We start from the raw sequence: 25443 nt of genomic DNA on the forward strand, positions 1-25443 counted from the left end.
AGCACCCAGTCAGCCATCTTCATCAAGAGATGAATGATTTCAAGAAGGGGGAGCTGATGTAACTAGGGTTGGGCACCCCATAAATGGCTCCAAAACCCAGACCCGAAAGGCCCAACCCAAAGCTAGCTGAATACCCCAGGAGTATTTTGATCATTTCCCAGCCCTTTTAAGGCTCAAGAGGGGTCTGGTTGGAGTTCTGGTTGGAGTTCTCTCAATCCAAAGGTCATGGATCGATCTTTATTTTTCTGTTTGAGCTTGTTTTCCTCAAGGTATTAAAGAGTCCATGTCTGAGTAGGAAACTCAGTTAAAGTCCAATTTCCAAATAGGATTCTTACTGGTAATTAGGTATTTTATTTCCAAAATTGTATCTAAAGAGTCCCCTTCTAGTTTTTATTTAGTGATTGAGTTGTAAAGGGAATCCCATCATAAATAGGATCCCCTAGTGGAGTCTTATTACAAATTAGTAAGGTGAGTCCAAGCAGGTTTTATTTCAATTTGTAAGGCTATAAATAGCCCCTCTTATTATGAATGAAATCAGTTCAGGGTTTATAAGAAAATGAGAGGCTCGGGTCGTGGGAAAAAAACCCTGTGGCCCGGGCTGGAGTTTTTATAAGTTCTGGAATTTATGTCTTCAGTCTTCAACCTTCTCTCTCCCTCTCATACACTTGTGGCAACCCTGGAATTCAAGGATATTCCGCAAGAGACCTTCTCCCATCAAGTAAGTACAAGTCTCCAGCCCCCTCCAACCCCTAATTCCCTTCTCCAAGCCTTGCGCCACCGCCCATGCCCCCTTCCCCCTCTTGCAGGAGTCGAAAAACCCCTCCCTACCCTGTGCAACCCTTCCCCACCCCTCTTCCCCCTTGCGGCAGCAGCCCTTCACCCTTTCCCCTTCTCTTTCCCACTTCTTTTTCCTTTTGATCCTCGAGGCAGATTTGGAAAACAGAAAAGAAAGAAAAGAGAAGAAAAGAATAGATAGAAAGCAACAAAAGAATGACTCAGGATTCTTGAAAGACAGCCAAGAATCCTTTCCCCCTAGCTATGAGATCCTACAACCCTCCCACCCTTTGTCACAAGACCCACTTTACCCAACCATATAGCCTTTTCTTAACCTTAACCAAAGCCCTTACCATCCTTGGGTAAGTTTTGAGTGTCTCAAACTCTACCCAGATTAATCTGTTATAGCCTAGTTCATCCCATCTCTTTCCTACAAACCCAAGTTCATCCCATTCCTTACCCAAACCTCCCATAACCAAAGATACACGATTCTTTACCCCATCTAGGATGTTTTAACCTAAGCTTACCCAAGATTCCTATCCAAACTATCCCATAGGATACCCATAAATTGCCAGTCATCTCAAACCATACCAAAACATATCATATATAAGCCTAATTTATCATAAGCCCAATTATTTGCTGGTTCTAGTTAAAGAAAGGCCTGGGGGTTAACCAAATCCCTGGAAAGTTGTGAACCCCAATCAACTACCTACAAATCCTATACCCTAACTTTTTTGAGTAAAGATCCTGGAAAGCTGGCCCTAGTTGAACCTCTTTACATTAGGGCTGCATCACTTTTTCCACTTATAATTTTACTATCAATTTACAATTTTACCTTGATATACGATGTAAACATAAAATTATGAATCTAACAAAACACTAAAGAAATTACACAGCAATACAACACAATGCAGCCTGTTTGATGACATTTTTCTTACAAGTCATGTTTCTTGACAATGGCTTTCTCTCATTTTCCATTGCATCAAACCATTTGCATATTAGTTGCAAACCTTTTTGAGAATTGAAACTCCTCATGTTGCCTCAAACTTCTGCTACAATATTACAAAACAAATTCCCTCCTATGGGGTGGGGGTGGGTTGGGAAGAGAAGGAAGGCGTACCAAATGTCTAGGAGCATCATCAACAACTACTGCAGGTTGATCTGATCCAATGCTGGCCAAACATGCTCCTTTGCAGATCATGTATTTCTGCATACTATTTGGAGAAGTATTAAAAGATAAATAATAACAAATATGTAAAAATCACAAAGAAAATTCATACATCAATGCTATAGTTGTCAAGGCACCACCGCCTAGGCATCTAGACAGATTTTGAGGCTTTTAGGGTCTCAGGCTGCTGCAGTGTTGTCAAAGCATCCGCCTAGGCCAATCAAGGCGGCAAGGCGGTTGAAACGCTAAAGCAGCAGCTTTTTTTATCTTTTGTACATTATTTTTTTCTTAACTTTTTTCTTTTAAATCAAATTTTTTTCTACAAAACCGTATATAAATTTAATAGCTTAGTCATTTCGGAATCGAGGCCCAAATTGCAAAGAAACTCCGAGGCCCAAAGTGACATAGGACCTCTACAAGGGACCCCTGTGCTCGTCAGCAACAGAATGTGAAGTGTTAGAAAACAAGCTTTAAACAATCAAAATAGCAGTTGAACTTGAACAGAGAAAAGAGAGAAGAAGAAGAAGAAGAAGAGGAGAGAGATGAAGAACTAGTAGAAAAGACCTGTGATTCTTAGCTAAAAAGTCTAGAATCACAGAGCACTTTTATTTATAGCTTCTAATGAATCTAATACAACTTGAGAGACAAGTAATTGTCCTTTAGAAGAAGGAAACAAAATATTACAGCTTTAGTAACTTCCTAACTCCTAAAATAGAAAGTTCTGAAAATAAAAACTACCACCAAAATATAAACTATGCTTTCTAAAAAACTCCCAAAACTTATGTAGCAAGATTCCCACATTAGAATAGAAAATATAATCAAAACAACAGCAAAATACTGTTCACGTGAACAGTACGTGAACAGTAAAACTCCAAATTCACGTATACTTCAACATGAAGCATGAGCCATACTCAACATCAAGAATCGATGAATCATTAAATGGACAATGACTTGGAAATCGGAATAATGAGATCTATTAATTTATCGTGTTTGCTCTGTTAGTACATAATCATTGTTATGATGCTTGATGAGATGAACTTATGTTTGTGTTCTTTTTTCGGATAATTTTTCATAATTATGATTCTTGAATGCTTTCTTTTTTGGATGAATGTGACTATTGAATGTTTGTTTAGCTTATTATTGAAAGTAGTTGTATTAAAAAGTAGTTTAAAAGTAGTTGTCTTGAAAAAAAAATACCCAACTGCTTTGGTCGCGTAGGCGCCGCTTTGTCGCCTAATAGCCTAGGCAGAGCCCCAATTGCTTTGGTCGCCTTGCTGCCTTGACAACCTTGGGCAGCCGTTACTTTAGGGTAATGGATACCTTGGCCTTTATTTATGCCAAGTATCATTTAAGTAAAGGATTTTATATTTTTTTTTATTTCATTTAAACCCCCCCCCCCAACCCCACAGGGGCAAAAAAATGGAGGTTTAAATATGATTAAAATAGTTAGAAATTAGAATCCATAAGCATAAGAAGACAACCCTCCAATTCAAGAACAAAACAGGGTTTTTAGAGGTAAGTCAAATTTTCAACTTTCTAATGTTGGGATCTTATCAAATCTAAAAATTACATAAATCCTAGTTTGGTAAGATATAGATAATTCGAAAAGCAATGAAGTATTCATTTGTTTTGATATCAAAAGAAATATTACAATTCATAGCAATTATGACAACATCTGCATACACCAAATAACTATGACTGGAAAACAACTTTTTCAATATTAAATCCGATTTAAGCAATTTGGTATTACATGGAAACCTGGTTAGCCTGGTTTTATGCTTTACCTAATACAAAAAGTCAAGGTAAAAATATAATCACTTGGCCATTCAAACCTCTCATAAAACAATAACATTTCTTTAAATCACGAGTAGTTTAATTACTTATAGATGACATTATGCTTTCTAAGAACTATATAAACCAAATGCAAGACTAGGTACACCATGACCATGACGATGACGATGACCAATTCCATGAACAGTATAAACCAACTGTATGTTTTGTCGTTTCAAACTTTCAACATCTTGCTTTTTCAGACTGTCACTTTCTAGTTCTCCATTCATGTTTTATGACTTTATGTGGCTGAAATGATCTTTGATGACTTGATGTGCCTTGTTATTGATTTTGATAACTTAATATGGCCTAGTGTTGATTTTTAGTTACTTGATGTAGATTAATGTTAAAGTTTGATATAAGGCACATAGTGTAACCAGTGTTACAAATTTCGACTGAAAATCAGTTTTTTTCGAAACCGAGATGAAACTCGTGGAGTGAAAAAAATATTACCAAGTTTCAACCAGTCTCAGTCGAAATCCCAAACCAACCCATTTCCCTTGAAGAATACTCTATCTCGCTTAAGTGGTACCACCGGTGAGATTTCGAGCCTTTACCCTCATTTTTTGTGATTTTTCAGCTTTCAACCCCTTTTCCACCCAATTCAGTGAGTCATTGCCTTCCATCTCACTCTGTGCTCCTCTTGTGGATTTTCTCAAATTTTTGCAAGGCTTATTCTAAGCTTCCCCCTTTTCCATTTTTGCTTTGTTGATGGCTTAAATAGTGTTCTATGGCTTTGAGATTAAGACATGTTTAGTCTAGGTGATGTCCATCATTTTCAGGAGTTTCACAAGGCCTAGGGTTAATTCTCCAACCCCTAGGACCCCTAATCCGATCTAGGGGTATTTTGGTAATCTTCTCCAAATTAGTGATAACTAGATATGTCAGGGGTTATAGCTCAGACCATTGCTCCTAACTCCTCATGCAAGACATAATTATGCAAATATGAATGTGTGTCAGTAGATGCACGGTTAGGATACCCAGACGTGTTACCACCCTTTCAACAAGGGTACTGAAGTTCAACGTGGTAGCAGTAGGTGACTTGTGGGCGTTTGAAAGACGGTTAAGAGTCGTGAGGAGACACAGAGTGATATCAACGTATCATTCATGGCCAGGTTGCATATGGTATAGGATTGGGCTTGTGTGGCACCCAAAAGGACGGTTGAGAGCCATGAGGGAATACAGAGTGCCATTTTTGTATTATATATGGATGGACCATAAAGTAGCAAGATGTTCGTCCAAAAGATAGTTGGAAGCCGTGAGGATCAACATTCCTAAAATGGGAAGGATATTGGACCAACAGGATTGGTGGACATGAGGAAAGGTATTGTTACCATGAGTAACATGACAAGTCAAGAACCTCTGCATGGCCAAGTATTTCCCTGACGCGTGAAGAAAACTAGCCTCAGACCAATGTTGTGTTTGATGAGATGGACCTAACACCCCTAACCATGGTCATGATGAAACAGTGGTGACCTACCTTAGACCCCTATTTGTAATTGTTGGGATTTATTAATTATTTTATTAATATGCCCAAGGGCAGATATGGAAAATCACTTTTAGGCGGTTACAGAATATAGGGTTATATATTTGTAACCACCGTATCACTTGGGTGATTACATTATTTTTGTGCGTAAGTTTTTCCAGAAGAAAAAGGCGGCTTCCATCTCTCTCTCCCTCTCTCCTAGAAACGCAGGAAGGGTTTCCTTCCCTTTGCTTTAGATCTCCATACCATCCTTCCACGGCATTTGGGTTGTGAAAATTATTCCCTTTCCTAATGATTGTGGAATCAAACTGGTGGAACTTTGGTGGAGGAACATGAACGTGGAATCCAGATTACTTCCGCTGCAGATATTCTATATTATTTGGGAAAGCGAATCCAGGTAAGGATCTTTCCCCTTCAATTATCGAATTGATTTATATGGAATAACCTACATTGGCATCAAAGCCTAAGGTTCCCACGATTCACGGTTCCTCCCTATTGTTTAATTTTTCTTGAATGGATCCAATGGGAGGATCAAGGGTTTATAAAAACCCGCAATGACTCCAAGGTTTAATTGGAAACCCATGGGAGAATTGATAGGGTTTTAAGAAACCCTTATTTTGGTTCAGATCCGAGTGGGAGGATCATTTTGATTTCCCTTATGTAAAAATTGCATGCATTGATGATCTATGATGAATGTTTTTGTTCAATATTTGTTGGATTTTTCCATGCATAATTTTTGGATGAATTTTTGGGAGAAAAAACGTGATTTTCCAGTTTTTGGAGAAAGTTTCATTCAAGGGAAAATCACGCCGTTTGGTCACTATGACCAGATGGACGTCCATCTGACCAAACGAATGTCCATTTATTGGTCTGATCACAGTGACCCAAACGGAAATTCCGTCTGGGAGACGATTGTCCGTCTGGTCACAGAAGGCCAGACGGACTTACCGTCTGGGAGACGGTCTTCCATCTAGCTAGACGACAGTCTGTCTGGGCCAGATTGCCGTCCGTCTGGGAGATGGATTTTTTGGATTTTGGTGTATCCAGTTTAGAATGTGTTTCTAACTTACAGGACACCAATGGCTCAACAATCTGTGTGATGTTTGGGCATTGAGGGCCTAATGAGGCCTAGTGGGAGCTAATGAGGTAGAAGTGTTCTATGTGAACCACTTTATAGCATAAACATAATTGGATGTTTTATTTTTAATAAAACTGTTTTTAATTATGGGTCTATTAATCATGTTTCTTGCACAGAATGAAACTACTGTATAAGTCTATATGGGTTTGCATGAGAATTTGATTGAATGGTTGTTAGCATCTCTTTTAGTTTAAATGCTTATCCCATAGGTTGACTAGGCTAGTGTGATTTGTTGTTGCTTCTGTTGTGTTTTATACTAAAATAGTTGAACTCATCCTTGTATATATTGTCTTTAGTATAATGGCTGTTACAAAGAGCATAGTTGCTGACCTCACGAAAGGAGATAAACTGAACGAGAGGAATTATGACATCTAGCACCGAAAGGTGCAGTATTTCCTAAAAGAGCAGGATATGCTGGAAACCATAAACCAGACCATGTCCCCACCTGAGGAAGGTACCACTGCACAACATCGCAAGGACCTTGAGGTATACAATGCCTGGAAGAGGAAAGATCAGGTAGCTAGGATTACTATCCTAAGCTCCATGAGGGATGACCTAATGCTTCAATTTGAGAAGCATAGGACTGCAAACTCTTTGTGGGAGGCAGTGAAGTTCCAGTATGGAGGGACTTCCACCACAAGAGGCCGCCAGCTCGGAATCACTTTTGACGGTTATAAAATGCGCCAGGGTCACACCATGAGGCAGCATATAACCATCATGTCCAACATGATTAGTGAGTTAAGCTCATGTGGGTGCCAAAAGACTAATGAGGAGCAAGTCTCTGCAGTTATTAGGTCACTGTCGAAGACTTGGGAGCATATAAAGATCTTCTTGACTTATGCTGATGATGTCAAGACTTTTGATCAAGCTGCTAAGCACCTTGAGCTGGAGGAGGATCGGATGTTGGCCGATGCCCCTCAAACTAAAGTATTTGCTGATGAAGCTAGCACTAGTAAGGGTGCAGGCTCTAAGCGCAAGAGAGAGAAAGCTCAACCTCAGCAGTCCAGGCAAAGCAACCAAGGTGGAAACAAAAATAAGAATGTCCCCAAGCGTTCAAGAGGGACTAGAGCTGGCAAGAAGAAATCACCTTTGATTTGCTTCAACTTCCGAAAGCCTGGCCATTTTGCTTGTGATTGCACTGAGCAGAAGGTATGAACTGTGTGTTATACCTCATCTTATTATATAACAAGTTCTATTATGCTTGCTAAACTAAATCCTTTATGGATTGTTGATCCAAGTGCGACAAAACACATAACAAGGGAACGCTCAAGCTTCGTGGAATACCGTCGTGTTCCAAGAGGAAGCAGGAGAATAACGATGGGGAACAGCTCAAGTGTGGAGGTTCATGGCATAGGCACATGCAAATTAGTTTTGCAAGGTGGCCGAACGCTGTTACTTTATGAAGTGTTGTATGCTCCAGACATTCGGCAGAATCTTGTTTCTGTTATTTTTCTTTTGAGACATGGTTTTAGAGTTGTATTTGAGAATAATTCTTTGGTTTTGTATCTAGTTGATACAGTTTATGGTTATGGTTTTCTTCAGAATGGTTTTATTGTATTGGATACAATTGATAATTTATCTAATTCTAGTAATTCTTTTGTTTACCAAAATACTGTGTATTGATTCTAATATGTGATGCTAGACTAGGACATATTGGCTTAGATTTTTATGGACATATTGGCTTAGATAGGATGAACAGGTTGGCAAGAGATGGTCTCTTAGGCCATGGTTCACTATCTGATTTTCCAACCTGTGAGTCATGTCTAGCAGGAAAAGCAACTAGAAAACCATTCAAAAAGGCTTTGAGAGCCTCTCTTCCTCTAGGAACTTATTCATTCAGATGTATGTGGACCCATGAATATGCATACTAGAAAATGACAAGCTTATTTCATCACATTCATAGATGACTATACATGGTATGGTCATATTTATCTAATTTTTCATAAGTCAGAAGCTCTAGAATGTTTTAAGAAATTCATAAGCTTAGTTGAGAATCAATTAGATAAAATGATTAAAACTCTTAGAACGGATACACGTAGAGAGTATCTCTCCGATATGTTCAAAGGGTTGTGTGATGAAAAGGGGATAAGGGATATCTAGGCAACTTACTATTCCAGGACTCCATAGCAAAATGGGGTTGCTGAGAGGAGGAATAGAACCATGCTAAACACGGTGAGATCCATGATGGCGCAGGCAAACCTACCCATCTCTTATTAGCGAGATGCTTTGTTGATAGCGGCCAATATCCTTAACCGAGTTCCAGCCAAATCGGTTCCTTCCAGACCATATGAGTTGTGGACCGGAAGGAAGCCAGATTTGAGTTACTTGCGCGCATGGGGATGTGCAGCATATATTCACTCTACATCTCACCAATATGGGAAGCTTGGACCCAGAGGAAGAAAGTGTACCTTTGTAAGATATTCTAAACTCCAAGGGACATGTCTTTATTGGTTTAGATGAGAGTGAGAGGAGAACGGAACTTGAGTCTAGGGATGCAACATTCTTAGATAATGGTTTTCCATCTCTTTTAGGAGTTAACAAATAATCATTGATTCTTTGAGATACAAGATAGTGATCTTGCCACTCTAGGGATTCAAACTCTGGATAATGAACTTGGGGTTCATCCAGAAGATTCTAATGAGAGTGGGAGAGCAGATGTGATAGCTACCTCAGAGGGTGAGCAATCTGACATGCACTTGCGCTGTAGTGGGCGCGGGCTAGTTCCTCGTCGACGTTTCGATATAGAGGATGGGCGCGGGCTAGTTCCTCGTCGACGTTTCGATATATAGGATGAAGCCTACATGGTAACTCCTGAAGAGATAAACTGTGAGATGGCTCCAGTCGATGAGCATGAACCGAAGAGCATGCAGGAAGCTCATGCAGGGACAAGCTTAAAGGAATGGTTGAAAGCGATAGAGGAAGAGTTGGAGTAGATGAAAGTTAATCATGTATGGGACTTGGTTGACTTACCGTCAGGCCGAAAGTCAATTGGGAACAAGTGGGTTCTCAAGATCAAAAAAAGGCAGATGGATCTATTGAGAGATTCAAGGCTCGTTTAGTGGCTAAGGGCTACACCTAATGAGAGGGCGTTGATTATGAGGAAACTTTTTCCCCTGTGGTTAGGTTTGCCTCCAACCGCCTCATACTAGCCATTATTGCTCAGTTGGACTTAGAGCTTTATCAAATGCATGTAAAAACTGATTTTCTCAATGGAGAACTTGAGGAAGAGATATATATATGGATCAACCTCAAGGCTTTGAAGCTAATGGACTTGAGCACAAAGTGTTCAAGCTTAAGAAGTCCATATATGGCTTAAAGCAAGCTTCTAGACAGTGGAATGTGTGTTTCAGCAAGCTATGATGGAAAATGGGTTTTACATGCTTGAGGAAGACCACTGTGTTTACACCAAGAGATCTGATAATAATTACATCATTCTGACACTGTACGTAAATGACATACTTATAGCTAGCAATAGCAAGGAGCTATTGGAAACTATTAAGAAATGGTTGTCCTCCGTATTTGATATAAAGGACATGGGTGAAGCAAGCTATGTGCTTGGTGTCAAGATTGTCAGAAATAGGCAAAAGAGATTACTAGGTTTATCTCAAGAGAACCTATATTGACAATGTCTTGACTAGATATCAGATGCACAACTGCAAACCAATTGATACTCCAGTGGAGAAGGGTTTGCATTTGCGCCTTGATATGGGTCCTAATATTTTACAGGAGAAAACCAAGATGGAAAGAGTTCCATATTCCAAGTGCAGTGGGTAGCCTCATGTACGCTATGATGTGTACTAGGCCAAATATTTGTTATACAGTGGGTTTAGTTAGTCGGCACCAATCAAACCCAAGCATAGAGCACTGGAAAGCAGTTAAGAGGATATTGAGATATCTCAAAGGAACGAGTAACTACATATTGTGTTACCAAGGATCGGATTTGCGGTTAATTGGCCATAGTGATGCTGACTGGGCTGGAGATATTGATGAGCGCAAATCAACCTCTGGATATGCTTTCTTGCTGAATGACAGGGCCATTTCGTAGTGTAGCAAGAAGCAGACTTGGATATCCCTTTCGACCATGGAAGCAAAGTATGTGGCATGCTCAGCTGCGGTTCAAGAGGCTGTTTGGTTAAGGAGATTCCTTCGACATACTGGATTTGTGATGACATCCAACGAGGTTGCCCTTGTTTATTGTGATAGTACGGCAGCTCTTAGCTATGTCAAGGACCCCAAGTATCATGGGAAAACCAAACATATACAGTTGAGATATCATTTTGTTAGAGACATTATATTAAGGACGAAAGTTGTACTTAAGCACATATCTACTAGTCAGATGGTAGTTGACCCTCTTACCAAACCTATAGCCAAGGATGTTTTTATTTCTCATGTAAAATCCTTGGGCTTGCGTAGATTGTGACTTACTTTTGTACTTAAACTTTCTTATTATTGAGTAATATGAGTTCATTCCATCATTTATTTTTTCCACTTTCTGTGTGATTGTGTTTCTTCTAGCATAAAACGAGATATGTCAATAGGCAAAAGAATGGCTCACTCACACGAGCATTCGCCTCTGGCGACTTGGAGGCGAGCAGAGATGAGACGGATTGTGAATGACTTTGTGTAGGTCAATTCATAATCATGATGTCGCCTTGATTTGGAATTAAGATTAGTTTCTCTATTGTGAAGAGAATCGACATGAATGTTCCCACTATTCATGTTGCCTATAGGAGCCAGGTACGACTACTTTATGTGGCGCTAGGGTGGCGACAATAAAGAAACTCGGGTTAGACACAAGAGGTTGCGACTAGACTAAGACATGTATGTTATTGAGAGGGACATGCATTCTATTGTGTATAGAATGCTCCACCATAGCACGTATATCATACTATGTGTGCTTAGCGATCATTGGAAATGAGATGATGGATCCCTGCTCCTTTCATTGTGTGAGTCCTAGACCTTATGGTCCATTAATGTTTTTAGTGACTTTCGACAACATCATGAAACGAAGGGTTGATGTGGCTACTTTGGGGTGTTACCTATAGTCATGATTGATTTGACCTAAAGGGGCATTATCGGGAAAGGAGTCAATCCTAAATGTAGTGATGGTCTAGGGCGAAAGGAAAGGTTTGATTCAACTACACCCTAAAAGTGTTTGCTGGCACCAACTGTATGTGTTATAGTAGTGAACATTTTAAGGACAAGAAAGTGATCTCTCAGAGGGATCGAAATACCTTTAGTCTGGTGAGTTTAAATAAACCTAGGACACTATGGTATACTAATGCTTATTTGATGAGTTTCTTTGAGTGATGTGCCATTCTGGTCTTCTGGGAAGGTTTCTAGTTGGGGGCTCACGTGTGCAGGTATATCACTGATCGCATAACTCATTTTGCCAGTATGACTTATGGATGTTAGTGTCTGGGACACAAGTGGTCTATGTATCTGGGATACATAGCAAATAGATCAATATATATGTATATCTAGGATATACATGTGTGTCTGGGACACACTGTTACAAAGAGATTAACACTTGCCCTTGTGCAAGTGGGAGATGTTGGGATTTATTAATTACTTTATTAATATGCCCAAGGGTAGATCTAGAAAATCACTTTTAGGCAGTTACAGAATATAGGGTTATATATTTGTAACCACCATATCACTTGGGTGATTACATTATTTTTGTGCGCAAGTTTTTCCAAAAGAAAAAGGCGGCTCCTATCTCTCTCTCCTAGAAACGCAAGAAGGGTTTCCTTCCCTTTGCTTTAGATCTCCATACCATCCTTCCACGGCATTTGGGTTGTGGAAATTATTCTCTTTCCTAGTGATTGTGGAATCAAACCGGTGGAACTGTAGTGGAGGAATGTGAACGTGGAATCCAAATTACTTCCATTGCAGATATTCTATATTATTTAGGAAAGCGAATCCAGGTAAGGAGCTTTCCCCTTCAATTATCAAATTGATTTATATGGAATAACCTACAGTAATGATGATGATATGGATATGAGTGTGGACCTACCCAGAGGAGGCTGGTGAGTCTTCAGTGTGCTTACCGAGATAGAGATTAGTATGGTTAGCATACTAGTATTGCACTCTAGGACCTCCCACAAGTTCAGTTTATTGGAACTCACTCCCCCCCCCCCCCCCACAAAAAAAAATAGAACTCACTCTATTAGGGACCTCTCTTCAAATGATTATGTCGGTTATGATGGACCGGTTGAGCTGCAAGCACATCTTCAGGTGGACGCGTATGATGTAGGGACCAATACTACAAGAAAAATGGATCCTACATGTGCCATGATTGTGCTTATGGTGTTTAGAGATGTTCTCTAAGATTATAATTTCATTTTGGGGTTGAGATACCTTATTTTGGGACAAAGAATTTAATAATTGAATTATTAAAGGATTAATTAACATTATTTACTTTCCTTTCGCATATTCTTTGAGATTCCTAAGTATTTGTTAATTGATGCCTTTATCCTTTTTGCTCTTAAATTATTATATTGCATTCAACGTTTATGGTTGTGGATTCATGACTAGCAATCCTATATCTGTGGATCACACCATGGGTGGTCGAGTTGGCTCGATACCACCAGGTGGGGTGTGGCACACTATGACATTGGAATTCAACTAGTGACTCAAACTATGACTTCAAAACATGATTGGACTCAGAAAACTAAAACCAAAATTCTGAAATTAAAATCAGCAGAAAACTAGGGTTAGAAAAATGACAAAAATGCTCCTTCCAAGGTTTCGGCCAACCCGAGGCGGGCCACCTAGGCAGGGTCTTCAGGCCCACACCAAGGTTTCGGCTAGGGGGTGGGCCCTTGTTCACATCACCGAGATACCGAACCTCGATTCTAAAAGATGACACTCGCATCTTGTCCTAGGTGCCTTATTGCTAAGCACTTAGGCACTCCACCACCTTGGGTCGCCTAGACAACTATGACACATACACTAAAGTACATATGCGAATGCACAAGCATGGAATAAGAGATTGGGATGGAGAGGAAATGCTTTCTATACAATCACATAGAATCAAGCATATTCCACTGTGACTTAAAATGAATAATAAAATCTCAAAGGATAATATGGAAATGCATCCCAATGAGGTTTGGTCCCAAGTGCAAAACTCCAAAACATATAGCCTTATTAATAGCTCAAAACGGGAGATTGACAACTTTTTCATATAAGATGCATTCTTCCATACAACCACTAATCATAAAACAGAAAAATACCATTTTACTTTGGGCAAAACATTTCCTAGCCCCTATTAACAGAAGTAGGGCAAGGAAGATATTGAGTCACGCAAAAGACAAAATAAATAAATTCATTGGATCTATGAATCTTACACTTCACATTTATTCAACACAGAAAGCTTGTTTGGAACACATGACAGACTCTTTAACCTGCAAACTGAGTTGCAAGATTCTCCATGCCTGCGCAATATTCAAGTGATAACATCAATTCTGGTCAAAATGTTTTCGAGATGTTAAAGCCATTAATAAAAATGCTCCACTTCTCACCTTCCAATTACAATATTGATGCCAGCTAATTTTGCTTCCACGTTGGAGACCAAGGTCCCTATTAAGGAGGGTTATCAAGACAACATATTAAAAATAAAAGGAGTTATCAAACCCTATCAAAAGCCTCAATCTAGCTTCTAAATTAGAAATGAGTGTAAAGATTAAGATAAACAAAACATCCAGCAGTTCAGATTGTAAAGACAAATATCCATTATCAAATAAGAGAACGTTACCTCAAATAAAGCTTGTTGGAGGGACAGGATCCACATAGCCATCCCCATTTAGATGGGATATGGCTGAGTTGGTGTTGTGAAAGAAAAGATAAAGTTAGCCATGCAGACACTGTACCATATGCCGTCTCAAATGAGTTTATTATTATGATTCTCTCCTGTTCAGTGTACCATATGCCCTCTCAAATGAGTTTATTACTATTACTCTCCTGTCTTGACCATGTGGTCCAAATCTGTATGATTGCAGTCCCTGACACCACCATTGGTGCAGCACGAAAGACCCGCTTCCCCCAAAAACACTGGCATCATGGGAACCTCTACCTTGAAATAATTAGATTTTTTTTTTTTTTTTTTTTTTTTACAACTATCCTATAGCACAAGGTTCAAGCCTTTCCTCTACATGACTAATATAAATTAGTTATTATTCACTAAAATAGAAACACATGTAACAGTAACAGGAAGCCCTTGCTCAGGGGGGTCATCCAGTAAACTACAGCTATATGCATGTGTCAATTAAATACATGGAAACATACAGACCAACTGAAATTAATTATGGAACTCCAGCAACAGTAACAGACTGAAAACAGAATGTGAAGCAGACAACAGGATAAAAGATGGAAATACAAATATGACAGCTAAAGATCACACATATGGCACCTAATAATCTTCCTGTTTCTGTTACTTAAAAACTTATAGCTGCAGGGTTTCTTTAAGTTTTCATGTGTTCAAACTAAATTACGTATTTGACCACACAGGTTCACAACTATCCATTCCTAATAGGGAAGTTCAAGTTTCAAGCAATTAGCAACAGGAGAAGCTCCAAAACAAGAAAGAACAATCATGGAAACCAGAACATATAAACTCACCAGAAGAATTTGATGGCAGAGAAAAGCAGTGATGATAATCGCTAGCATAAGCATTCTCATGAACCTGAAATGTTTCAACCTATTTCAGAAAATACTAAGACAAACACAAAAGTTGAAGAATATGCACTTCATCTTCTATGTTTCAGTCATTCAGACAATCCTACTTATACATCAACTAAAAACTAGACTTCACATGCAAAAGATCTCAAGCTAGCATTTTTTTCTTTTGGACACTAGACTATTTTATTGCAATCTTTTCCCTACCATTCCACAAGATGAAATTCATCTGATGCTTATAAGATAGAATCATCAGTCAATAAAACTTGGTGGCTGTTAAATGACGCTGGATCATTTACCAACACACGTTGCTTTCTCAGTAACTAGGTAAAGTAATGCACTTCAAGGACGCTACTGGTGATCTCACAATGTATTGTCTTACTAGCATAACAATTGTACATGAGAAGCATGCGATAGTTACATACCACGCTCTCAGAATTGTGACGGCACCTCCCAGCACAGAAATCAAAGACACTTGCATATGTCCCTGTCAGAAAGAGAACCAGATGACATCGTGGTTCATCAAACAAATGGGTAAAACCCTCACTACAAAGTAAGACTTTCATAAGAGGAAACCCAGTGGGATTTTTCTTTTAATGAATAAATTAACCTAGGAAGTTTTCAGCAAGATCAATATAACAAATTTACTGAGACGTCTCAAAATGCACTCGTCATATGGCTGTATTTCCACGACTGAAAAAAGAAATTTCGTCCAACAACTGGTTGGAACCCTGAAAGAGGGCCAAAAGTTTCAGAGGAACACCATTCAAATTTGCCTGACATCATCTGAACCTCACCACAGTTGCTACTGTGAGGAGAAATTCTTATTTGTCAAAAGTGCGGGAAGTACCACCTGCTGTCATTGGCTTCGCGACCTTCACCTTCAATGCAAGTTCTTCTTGTGTCTGTTGAAAAACAGACTAAATGGTGAATCGCAATGGGCAGAACTTCAACTTACAAAAGAAATAAATAAATAAATAAATATGGGGAGAACTAGCGCTGAGGTACTCAAGAAAATTAACCTCATGCTTTTGAAATTTTATGGTTGTGGTCCTTTATCATCCAGCTATGCTTAAGACTGAAATTATTTACAACTTCTCTTATCACCAGATCTCTCACCCCTAAGCCAGCCTCCCATCTCTGCTTTCTGTTATTCCCACCCCAGCATCTCTCACCACACTCTATTCTTCCACAAACCCCATTCCACTTTGCCTAACCCTCTACAACTTACCATCCCCTTCTCTCCACTCTGGCTGCACCCTCCACTCACTTCATAACCCTCTCTCTCTGTTCCCTAAATGGAGACCTAAGAATGGCGTGTTATGATGGGCCTTTACAAAAGATAACATAGAAGAATAGGAAGAAGGGGAAAGAAAATTGCATAGTAGAAACGGGGGAGGGGAAAGGAGCGTTCACACGCACACAGCTACACAGCCTCTCCAATTCATAACTCAAACCATTCTATTCAATCTGCCTCTTATGATGGGGATTGGGGAAATTATAATATACATAAAGGAACCAAAAAAGGGCAAACCCGGTGCTGAAGGCTTCCACGTAAGCAGAATGCCAGAGTCCAGATGGCCTTTTACCTACTAGCCTTACCCCCGACAACTTTTGCTGAGAGCTTGTTTCAATACCTTCACCTCAGGCTACAACTGTGGTCTGCCACCGACCATTGCGCCAAGGACTGCCCTTATATAAAGGAACTAAAAGACTTCTAATTTAAGACTAAGAAATTAATTCAAACAAGGAAATTGAATTATTTAGAAACCAAATGTCCTAAGATACTATTTCCTAAAACTCTGGTAGATCCACGACTCAAACTAGACAGGCTCATCTCTGTCTAGAAAAAGGTTGGGTTTGGGTCGGTCTAAAGCTGTATTTCTACATCAACTCTCCTGATGTTGAGGAAAAGTTGCGACGAGTTCTATAAAACGAATGAATCAACAATTGACGTCCACAAATATTGACTTTGGTGTGGCAATGATCCAATGCATCTCATGGTCAACTGAATGATGGTCATTAGCAAACAACTTGCTTTCAACAGGAATCTGATCATCGAGTTTCAGCTGCAATTGAGCTGTCAAACAATTCTTCAATTTCAACTTTATTGACCCATGCACATCCATTTGATTGTTGGCGTCATGAGTCACATTTCTTCCATCTTTGATTTATCCTCTAGAATCTGGATACTCTAACATGCTTGACATTATACCACAGAAATTGTTCTTAATATTGGCAAGCTCTAAAAATCTGTTATCAAGTTAGAAAATTTGACTTGCATTTCACATAACCCATTACTATTCAAAAAGAATAAATCACCCAGATCAATCTGCATGTGGTAGGTTTGTGGGAATAGTGGCAGAATAGTAAGTTGAATTGTTTAAAGAGATGGCTGAATTGTAACTAAATGGAAGTTTAGATGTGGATGGTAGAATCATAGATAAGTCAAACTATCTAATAGAATGGCAATAATGTAATTCTGGAAATTGAGAATTAGAAGTAAGCCATGATGCGTAGAGGTAAAGTGGAAAACAAGGAAAAGATTTTGGAATGGGGGAATAAGTTAAAAAGAAAAATAAAGGAAAGGATGGGAAAAAAGATCATGGGTGACGACTACCATTAGGACTGGGGTTTCCTTCAAACCAGGGAATTGCGCAAGATTGACTGGGAGCTGCTACCTGCAGTGGATGGATGAACCAGGCAACCAGCAGGGATGGGTTCAAGCATGCTTCCTTCCTCTGCTATATCCCTCCTCTTCTATTTCTTTTCTCTTCCTTTTCATTTTTACTAAGTTCTAATTCTGTCTCTCAACCTTTCTGCCTTCTTTTTTTTTTTTCCTTTCTTTTCTGTTTCTGCTTCTCTCTCAAATCTATCAACTGCTCTTCTTCTTTTGTTGTTTTTTTCCTGAACCGTATCTCTCTGGCCGCTTCTTCTCTTCTCCCCCACCCTTTAGTTGCTGCCGGAACAATTTCCTTTTTTTCTTTTTCTTTTTTCTTTTTTTTTTTTTTTTTTCTTTTTTTTCCTGGTTTGAACTCAATCAATTGAAGTATCGGCGGAAAAAGAAGGGTACAGAAGGTTTTGAATTTTCTTTTTCCCACTGCTGCAAGCAGTAACAGAAGAGAAGAACATGAATGGGGAGAGAGAGATTCACATGGAGGATACAGGAGTTTCAGCTCTATACCAAATAATGCAGGACTGAGAACAAGCTGGTATGGTGGGCTTTCATAGAAGACAAATTAGAAGAATAGGAAGACGAAGAGAGAAGGAAATTGCATAATAGAAAGGGGAGAGGGTAATAGAATGATCATATGTAAACAGGCTCTCTAATTGACAACTCAATTCATTCTGTTCAATCTGTCTCTTATGATGGGGTGATTATATCATATATAAAAAAATTAAAAGAGTTCTAATTTAAGACCAACTCCCTAACTAAGAAACTAATTAAGACTCGGAAACCAAATTTATTTAGAAACCAAGTATCCTACCAATCAAATTTCTGAAATAAACAGAGAAAAATATCTAAGACATTATTTCCCCAAATAATATATTTCCTAAAATCCTACAAAGACCCATGACTGAAACTGGACCCGGTTCATCTGTCTCGAAACTGGTTGGGTTGGGGTCAATCCAAGGCTGCATTTCTGTATTCCCCCGCCCTTGGTTTCCGTTTAGTTGTCTCTCAATTCATATAGCTGTGAAGAAACATGAAGACAACTATGTGACAGGTGATGTGATCAAGTAGCCTCCAATAATCCATTAAGTTGGACAGTTGAGACCAACTTGTAGCTGCAAAATATTTGAGTACCAAATCAGGGACCAGAAACCCAACAGAGAGCACACAATGAAGTGTAGGACCATGATTTCATCCAGAGAAATAGTGAATGACTTTCTCCGAGCTCACCATCACCAACAGGTAGAGATCCGAAGATGATACAAATTGGAACGTTATGGTTTGATTGACGAATGTTGTCAAGCATCCATAAGCAGAAAAGCAATGCAATCCGTCCTCCTATAGAGCGTTCCAGGCACAATGAATGGACTCAATGGTTTTCTCAAATGCTGCATTATTTTTTCCAAAAATAAAATATAAGGATGAATGAGGATTTTTGTTGAAAGTAGAAAAAACAGTCAAAACAGAGATAACACCCATCAGCTATTCCTAACACTAAATCAAATTCCCTCCCCTCCATCATACACTTCTATCCATGCCATTGCCCCTCCCCTCCAGTTGACTATGGTGTTACCCTCTGTACTAATGAAAAGAATGCCAGGTACACTCTTACTTTTTGCTCTTGAACCTTCATTTTATTCCCCCCTGTTTGATGCTGCCCTAAATTGAAGAGGTTCAACTAGGGGCCAGCTTTCCAAGATCTCAAATCAAAAAGTAAGACTTTAGGGTTTTTAAGATTTTGAGATATTTGAGTGGGATACAAAAGAACATAGGTTATATAATGGTTGGATGGTGATGAAACTTGCATAGAACTTAGGTAATGGTATATATGGAGTAATCCTAAAGTTTGGGACAATTCTAACCATGGAATAAATTTCGATTGAAACTGAAGTTTCGACTGAGGGAAAACGCGAGATTTCCAGGTTTCGACCGAAATTTCGGTTGAAACCAATGACTTTTTTTTGAAATTTCGACCATAGGTTTAGGGCCTTATATGACCTCCATTTCATATAATTTCTTGCCTCCTACTTATTTAAAGCATAATGAACACAATGGAACTAGTATTTTGCCAAAAAAAAACCACCAAAAATTTATCATAGGAAATCCTGCTCGTCCTTCCCAGTCAAGTTCCTGCAAAACACGTGCTCGACCTTGGGGGGTCGAAGTACGTCTCCGATGAGCAAGTCAATACCAATGCTATATGATCTCAATTACTTAATAAGAAACTCAAGTAATTGATCACACAAAATATTAATACTTACTTTCTTATGCCTGCTTGAGGTGTTTATATAGTTTAAGATAATAGAGCTAGATTCATAATATAACTCTAGGAAGAGTTATTTACTTGGCTCATTCCTTTAGATAGTTGTCATACAGTAGAAGTTTACTTTGATCGGGATTCCCTGACAGGATGCTCGATCCGACCCTAGACCGGATGGTCAGCCCAAGTTCTATAAAACCAGTGGTCGGACCGTATAAGCCTACAGGTCAGACTAACCAAGATAGAATGACCATTTTAGTCATTAACATAAGCCCCTAGTCTATTGGAGTCGTGAGCTATGTGTTCGACCCAATGGACTATTATGCTCCCGTGCATAATGTACTTGGTCGGTCCGATCAAGACCCCCTTTCTTGAAAATGTAACATCTCAATTATGAGTAGCCATCACAAGTGCACATATATCGAAGCACGTCCTTCGAGGGCTGTGTGAGATCTGACGTGTGTCATAACCGTCATTTCCCATTAATTATGCATCATCATTACGAGAAATCGTTCATCTTCAACCGTCCATTTGTCTGTCTTTGTAGCCTTTGGATGGGTATCTCTTGATGATTGCATCGTGATCGTCCATTAGATGTTTCCCTTGAGCCTTTAGATTGGAATCTTAGAATTACATAAATATCTACTGTCGTCTTCTTCTTTCTCATTTCACTGCTGCTAACTTCGAAAGTTCAAGCTGAAGTTCTTCCTTGGAGTTCCTTTCTTCTTCTCCTCAACCTGTTGCACTTGCTTCGTTTTCTTCAGAAAACTTTAATCAGTAAGTTCCCTTTACTTTCTCCTTCGTTTTTTGCAGTATTTTTATATGGTAACCAGTAACATTTACATTGTTTATTTAAAAACTTCTACATTTTTCTCTTCCTTTCCTTTTGCTTCTGTTGGTGTTTTCTTTCATTTTTCCCAACCTCCTCCTTTGTTTAGAGAGTCATGGTTGTAGTGAAGAAAACTTCCGTTGCTCCAAAGTTTAGAAGTGATTTAGGAAAAAAACCTTATAGTTCTATGTCTCTCAATGGTACGGAAACCGAACACCTAAAGGATCCCGACCAATGTACCAGTGGCCGGTCCAACGAGACTTCTGAGGGTCCTTCTGTTCGAGACCCTTCCAGTATGACAGTGAGGAGATTGATATAGAATCCCGCCCTAATGTAATTAGGAATTCTGAGTGCCCGAGCTCGTTTTAAAACCGAGCAAAAGAAGTGGAAATATAGTCTTTCCCTAGCTGAATATAAGCTCGAACAGATCAAAGATCTTACCCCCGACCACATAGACTATGATCTATATTCCTCTGGTCCTGAATTTTTACCATCCCAGATGACCGAAGAACATTTAGAATATCTTCGTCAGAAGTATGAGATTCCATCAGATTATGTTCTTTGTGTCCCGACTAGTGCTGAGAGGGCGAACAGCCATCGTCCCGGGGAATTTACTCTTTATGAAGATGCCTTAAAGAGTGGTTTCCATCTTCTCGTCCATGACCTCTTCAGAGAAATCATGATTCACTTCCAGATGTGCTCGGGGATGTTTGTGTCGAATAGCTAACACAATGTTATTTGTTTTTGGGGCTTTTGTCAGGGAAAAGGGGTTAGAGTTCGACCATCTCTTGCCTTATTTCTTCATTTCTTTATGGCAAAGAAACAACAGCAAGATGGATGGTTCTACCTGTCCAAACGCACCTCTTCCCAATGTGATTGGGAGGGAACTTTGTTGGGACTGGAACCCTCCCGTCCAACACTAAAGGTTGGCAACCTAAGTTTTTCTTTGTCCAACCACCTACTGAGCCATCTTTCTCGATCTGCTAGATCCGTGAACCGATTAAAGGATCCAACGATTTCCCAATTCTTTCTGGAGCCGAAGAGCGTGCCAGGGAGCGGATTTTTCGGCTTCCATCTGAGGATAGAAATATGTTTGCCATTCACGGCCACTGTCCAAAATACCCCCAATGAGCTATGTCATTGGGAGTTCCTCCCCGGTGAGTGATTTTCTTCTTTGGCATCTTCTTTTTGTTGGAATATTGTTATTTGATCGGAATTAACTTTATTCATCTTTATTTGTCTCAGTGTTACTCAGTTCCAAAGCCTGTAATTGAGCAGCTGAAGAAGAAGCTGAGGAGGCGGAGACCAGAGTACCAACCAAACCGGACCGTGCTCAGTTAGGAAGAAATATACCGATCCTATCTTCATCTGTTTTGAAGAGAGCTAAAGTCTCTTCTGAGATACCACCCCAACCAAACAAGAAGAAAATTTCATCTTCATTTGATGTCGGTTCGGGAGAGGAAGTGGATGTTCCTCTTGCTTCTAGCCCAATGAAGCGTTTGTTCGGAGCTTCATCGAGTACACAGACTTCAGACACTTCTTCTCTTTCGTCCATCTTGGTCGTTAACTTCTAACTCTTACGTTCTAAACAATCAGAACGATGGAACCGCTGTAGCAAAGGAATGGTTGTCGGGAGTCATGCTGCCTGCCGACCAGAAGTTCTTAAGAGATATTGGTTCTTCCCGAACCAATGATGTAATGACAAGGTAATTTATTTCTTGCTTCAAGCCTGCCGACCATGATGTCTTTGTCAAAGTTATAGATTTTAGTTTTCTCGAATAACCTTCCTTTTGTCAGATTGCTTTGTGCTTTGTCTCAAGCGTTGGGGGGGGGGGAGTTTGGAGGCTGCTCGGAGAGATCAAGTCATTGCCCAACAACTTGAACAGAAAGTTAAGGATACTGGTGCCCAGCTGGAAAATATGGTCAGTGAGAAAACTTTATTGGAAGAAAAAGTGGCAGCCCTAGAAGCTCGAGCAAGGTCTGCCGAGAATCAAGTGGCTGAGCTCAAACTTGAGATAGCCCGACCATAAGAAGACATTAGAAAGTAGGGATTTAGCACTTGCATCCGCCAAGCAAGAGAAGATAGAAAAGGATCATTTTATCATAGATTTGACCGACCAGTTATCTCATGCTTCTCCGGCCACATTTGAAAATCTTTCCGATGACCTAAGACATGAAGCTAATCAGAGATGGGTCTAAACAAGAGGGTGCCATGAGTTTATGGCCAAGGTTGCTGCCCTGGGGTTTAAGTATGGTCAGCGTTACGCTTTTGCTAGTGTTATTAGGGAGTTCCGAGGACTTGACCTTCAGAAGTTAGAGAAATTCATCGATCCGAGCATCTATGATGATCTTAAAATTCCTTGGCCAGCTTAGGCGGTTGGTAAGAAGGCATTTCCTTTGCCCAAGGCGGTGGGATGTTTTGAATTTTCTAGACTCCGACTGGGAACTGGCCCCTAAGGAGGAAGATCAAGCCGGTCCTTTAATGAACGCTCCTGATGTCGACCAGAAATCTTCTGAGGATGTGGCCACCGACTAATCACCGACTAAAGTTTACTTTCAAAGCTTTTCTCTACCTGTGGCAGCCTAAAACAATGAACTTTTCATATTTATCTTGGCATAGTAACTTTGATTTTTTTGTGATTCTAGATGTATAATATATTTTGTTATAGAAGTAATTTTGTTTTGCAATGTGAAGTAATATAAATATCTTTGTTCGGTTTATGTGACGTGTGAAGTAATCATACCAAGTTTCCAAGGCCTTCTGTTCGGTTCTGTTATTCTATCCCCCAGGCATGGTAACTTGAAGTATAATTGCTTTATATACTGCGATGTTCGTTGTGTGGTGTTGACCGAACTGTTTGTGTGGTCGGATTTATTTGAAGCATATCGCTCGTGTTCGAGATTATAGTAATGTTCGATGGTTTATATCCTCCTGCAGTCCCGACTAGGGTGATGCTGTTTGGTTCTTTTTGGGATTACAGTCTCCAACACATCGTTAATTGAATTATATTTATTTCTGTGTTCTGTTATAATGGGGATTTATTTCCCCCAAACACGTATCATAAAGTACATAATATAATTAAATTAAACCATTTGATATCAGTACAACTTAAACATAAAACTGAAGTAAATTATATGCTGAAGAAAATAATAAAATTGAAGTAAAAATGTTGCACTCATGGATTTTGTGCTTAGCAAAACTTGGGTGGAGGACACCCTAAAATTATATGCTGAAGTAGTTGGTAAAGAATACCCTAAGATGTTTTTGGAAATTATGCTTATTGACAGTATAATGTAGATACCGAATTTGAATGATCAAAACAGTACCCAAATAGGACCTTTTCACAGGGAGTCAATTGCAAATATGATGGACTTAAGGTAGATAAAATTCAGATATAATAGAAGGCTGAAAACCGAAGTGGTAGAACAAGGATATTGGTTTAAGAACAAGGACTAACTAGGTCTTCAAAACAGCAGTATGCTATAAAGAAGAATGGATGGAACAATATAAGAGAATTAAGAGAACAATAAGAACAACAAAGTAACATGTAACACCCGGGCTTCTCACCGCAAGGTGGATCGATTGGATCAAACACCAACCTTCCTTGATCAAACACAAGGAGTCTTAACACCCGAGCTTCTCACCGCAAGGTGGATCGATTGGATCGAACACCAATCTACCTTGATCAAACACAAGGGTTCTCCAAAGAGGAGGAATGCTAGCAAGCAATTTGATTTCAATTCATAAGTTGTTTTTTCACCATTTACATAAGTCTCTTTATATAGCATTCTCAAGAGACAAAACATTAATGGTAACATCCAACCACTAGCTAACACAACCTACTACAAACATCAATGGAAACATCCAACTACTACCCAACACCACTAGTCAAAACAACATTGGAAACATCCAACTACTACCCAACACCACTAGTCAAAACAATAATGGAAATATCCACCAACTATACCCCACCACTAACCAACACCACCTACTAGCTCCTTTTGTTGACTTTTCAAAACTAGACTTGGGCTTAGTTCAAAATAGTGGGCTGATATTCTTCTAAAGTGATCCAAGCCCATGAAACCATGGGCTCATTTTAACCCACTCCAATAGTCCTAGCCCATGCAAGCCATGGACTGTTTTGGGTCATGTCCTTAGGCTTTTAATGGGCTTGAGCTTTGGGCTTTTCTCTCTTTTGTATCTGCTGCCAATTCTGCATCACAGTATTTCTTGAGATTGTTCGAATTCCATGATCGAGGAATTTTATCATTTGTTTTTGGATCTCGTAAGTGATATGCTCCTGGAGAAAATTGATGTATTACTATATATGGTCCTTCTCAATTTGGGGATAGTTTCCCTCGATTGGTTGGATCTGAAGCGGCCGTCCGACGAAGTACGAGTTCGTCGAGGAAGTATTGTTCGTTTTGAATTTTTGTGTTGTAATGTCACGATTCTGAAGGGCGGGTCTAGCGCAATGGTGAAGTCTCTCCATTGTGCGCTGGAGGTCGCGGGTTCAAATCAGCCTTTCTGCAAAGCAGGGGTAAGGCTGCCTAGAAAGTCCCTTCCCCACACCCCACAGTGTGGGAGCTTCGGCACTGAGTATGCCC

The 25443-nt window shown here is 39.6% G+C and overlaps 1 protein-coding gene across 1 annotated transcript in view; it reads right to left on the reverse strand.

Moving 5' to 3' along the window:
• LOC149022162 (glycosyltransferase family protein) overlaps positions 1-25443 on the reverse strand; it is a 59397-nt gene that overhangs the window by 20779 nt on the left and 13175 nt on the right. The window contains exons 6-11 of the mRNA XM_089150327.1: positions 15923-15977; positions 15498-15559; positions 15016-15079; positions 13920-13977; positions 13746-13832; positions 1895-1988 (exon numbers count right to left, since the gene is read on the reverse strand). Coding sequence (XP_089006453.1) covers positions 1895-1988; positions 13746-13832; positions 13920-13977; positions 15016-15079; positions 15498-15559; positions 15923-15977 — 420 coding nt within the window. The remainder of the gene's footprint in view (positions 1-1894; positions 1989-13745; positions 13833-13919; positions 13978-15015; positions 15080-15497; positions 15560-15922; positions 15978-25443) is intronic.

The sequence above is a fragment of the Hakea prostrata genome, chromosome 3 (assembly GCF_041222555.1).
Source record: "Hakea prostrata isolate BN-2017 chromosome 3, UWA_Hpros_2, whole genome shotgun sequence".
NCBI lineage: Eukaryota > Viridiplantae > Streptophyta > Magnoliopsida > Proteales > Proteaceae > Hakea > Hakea prostrata.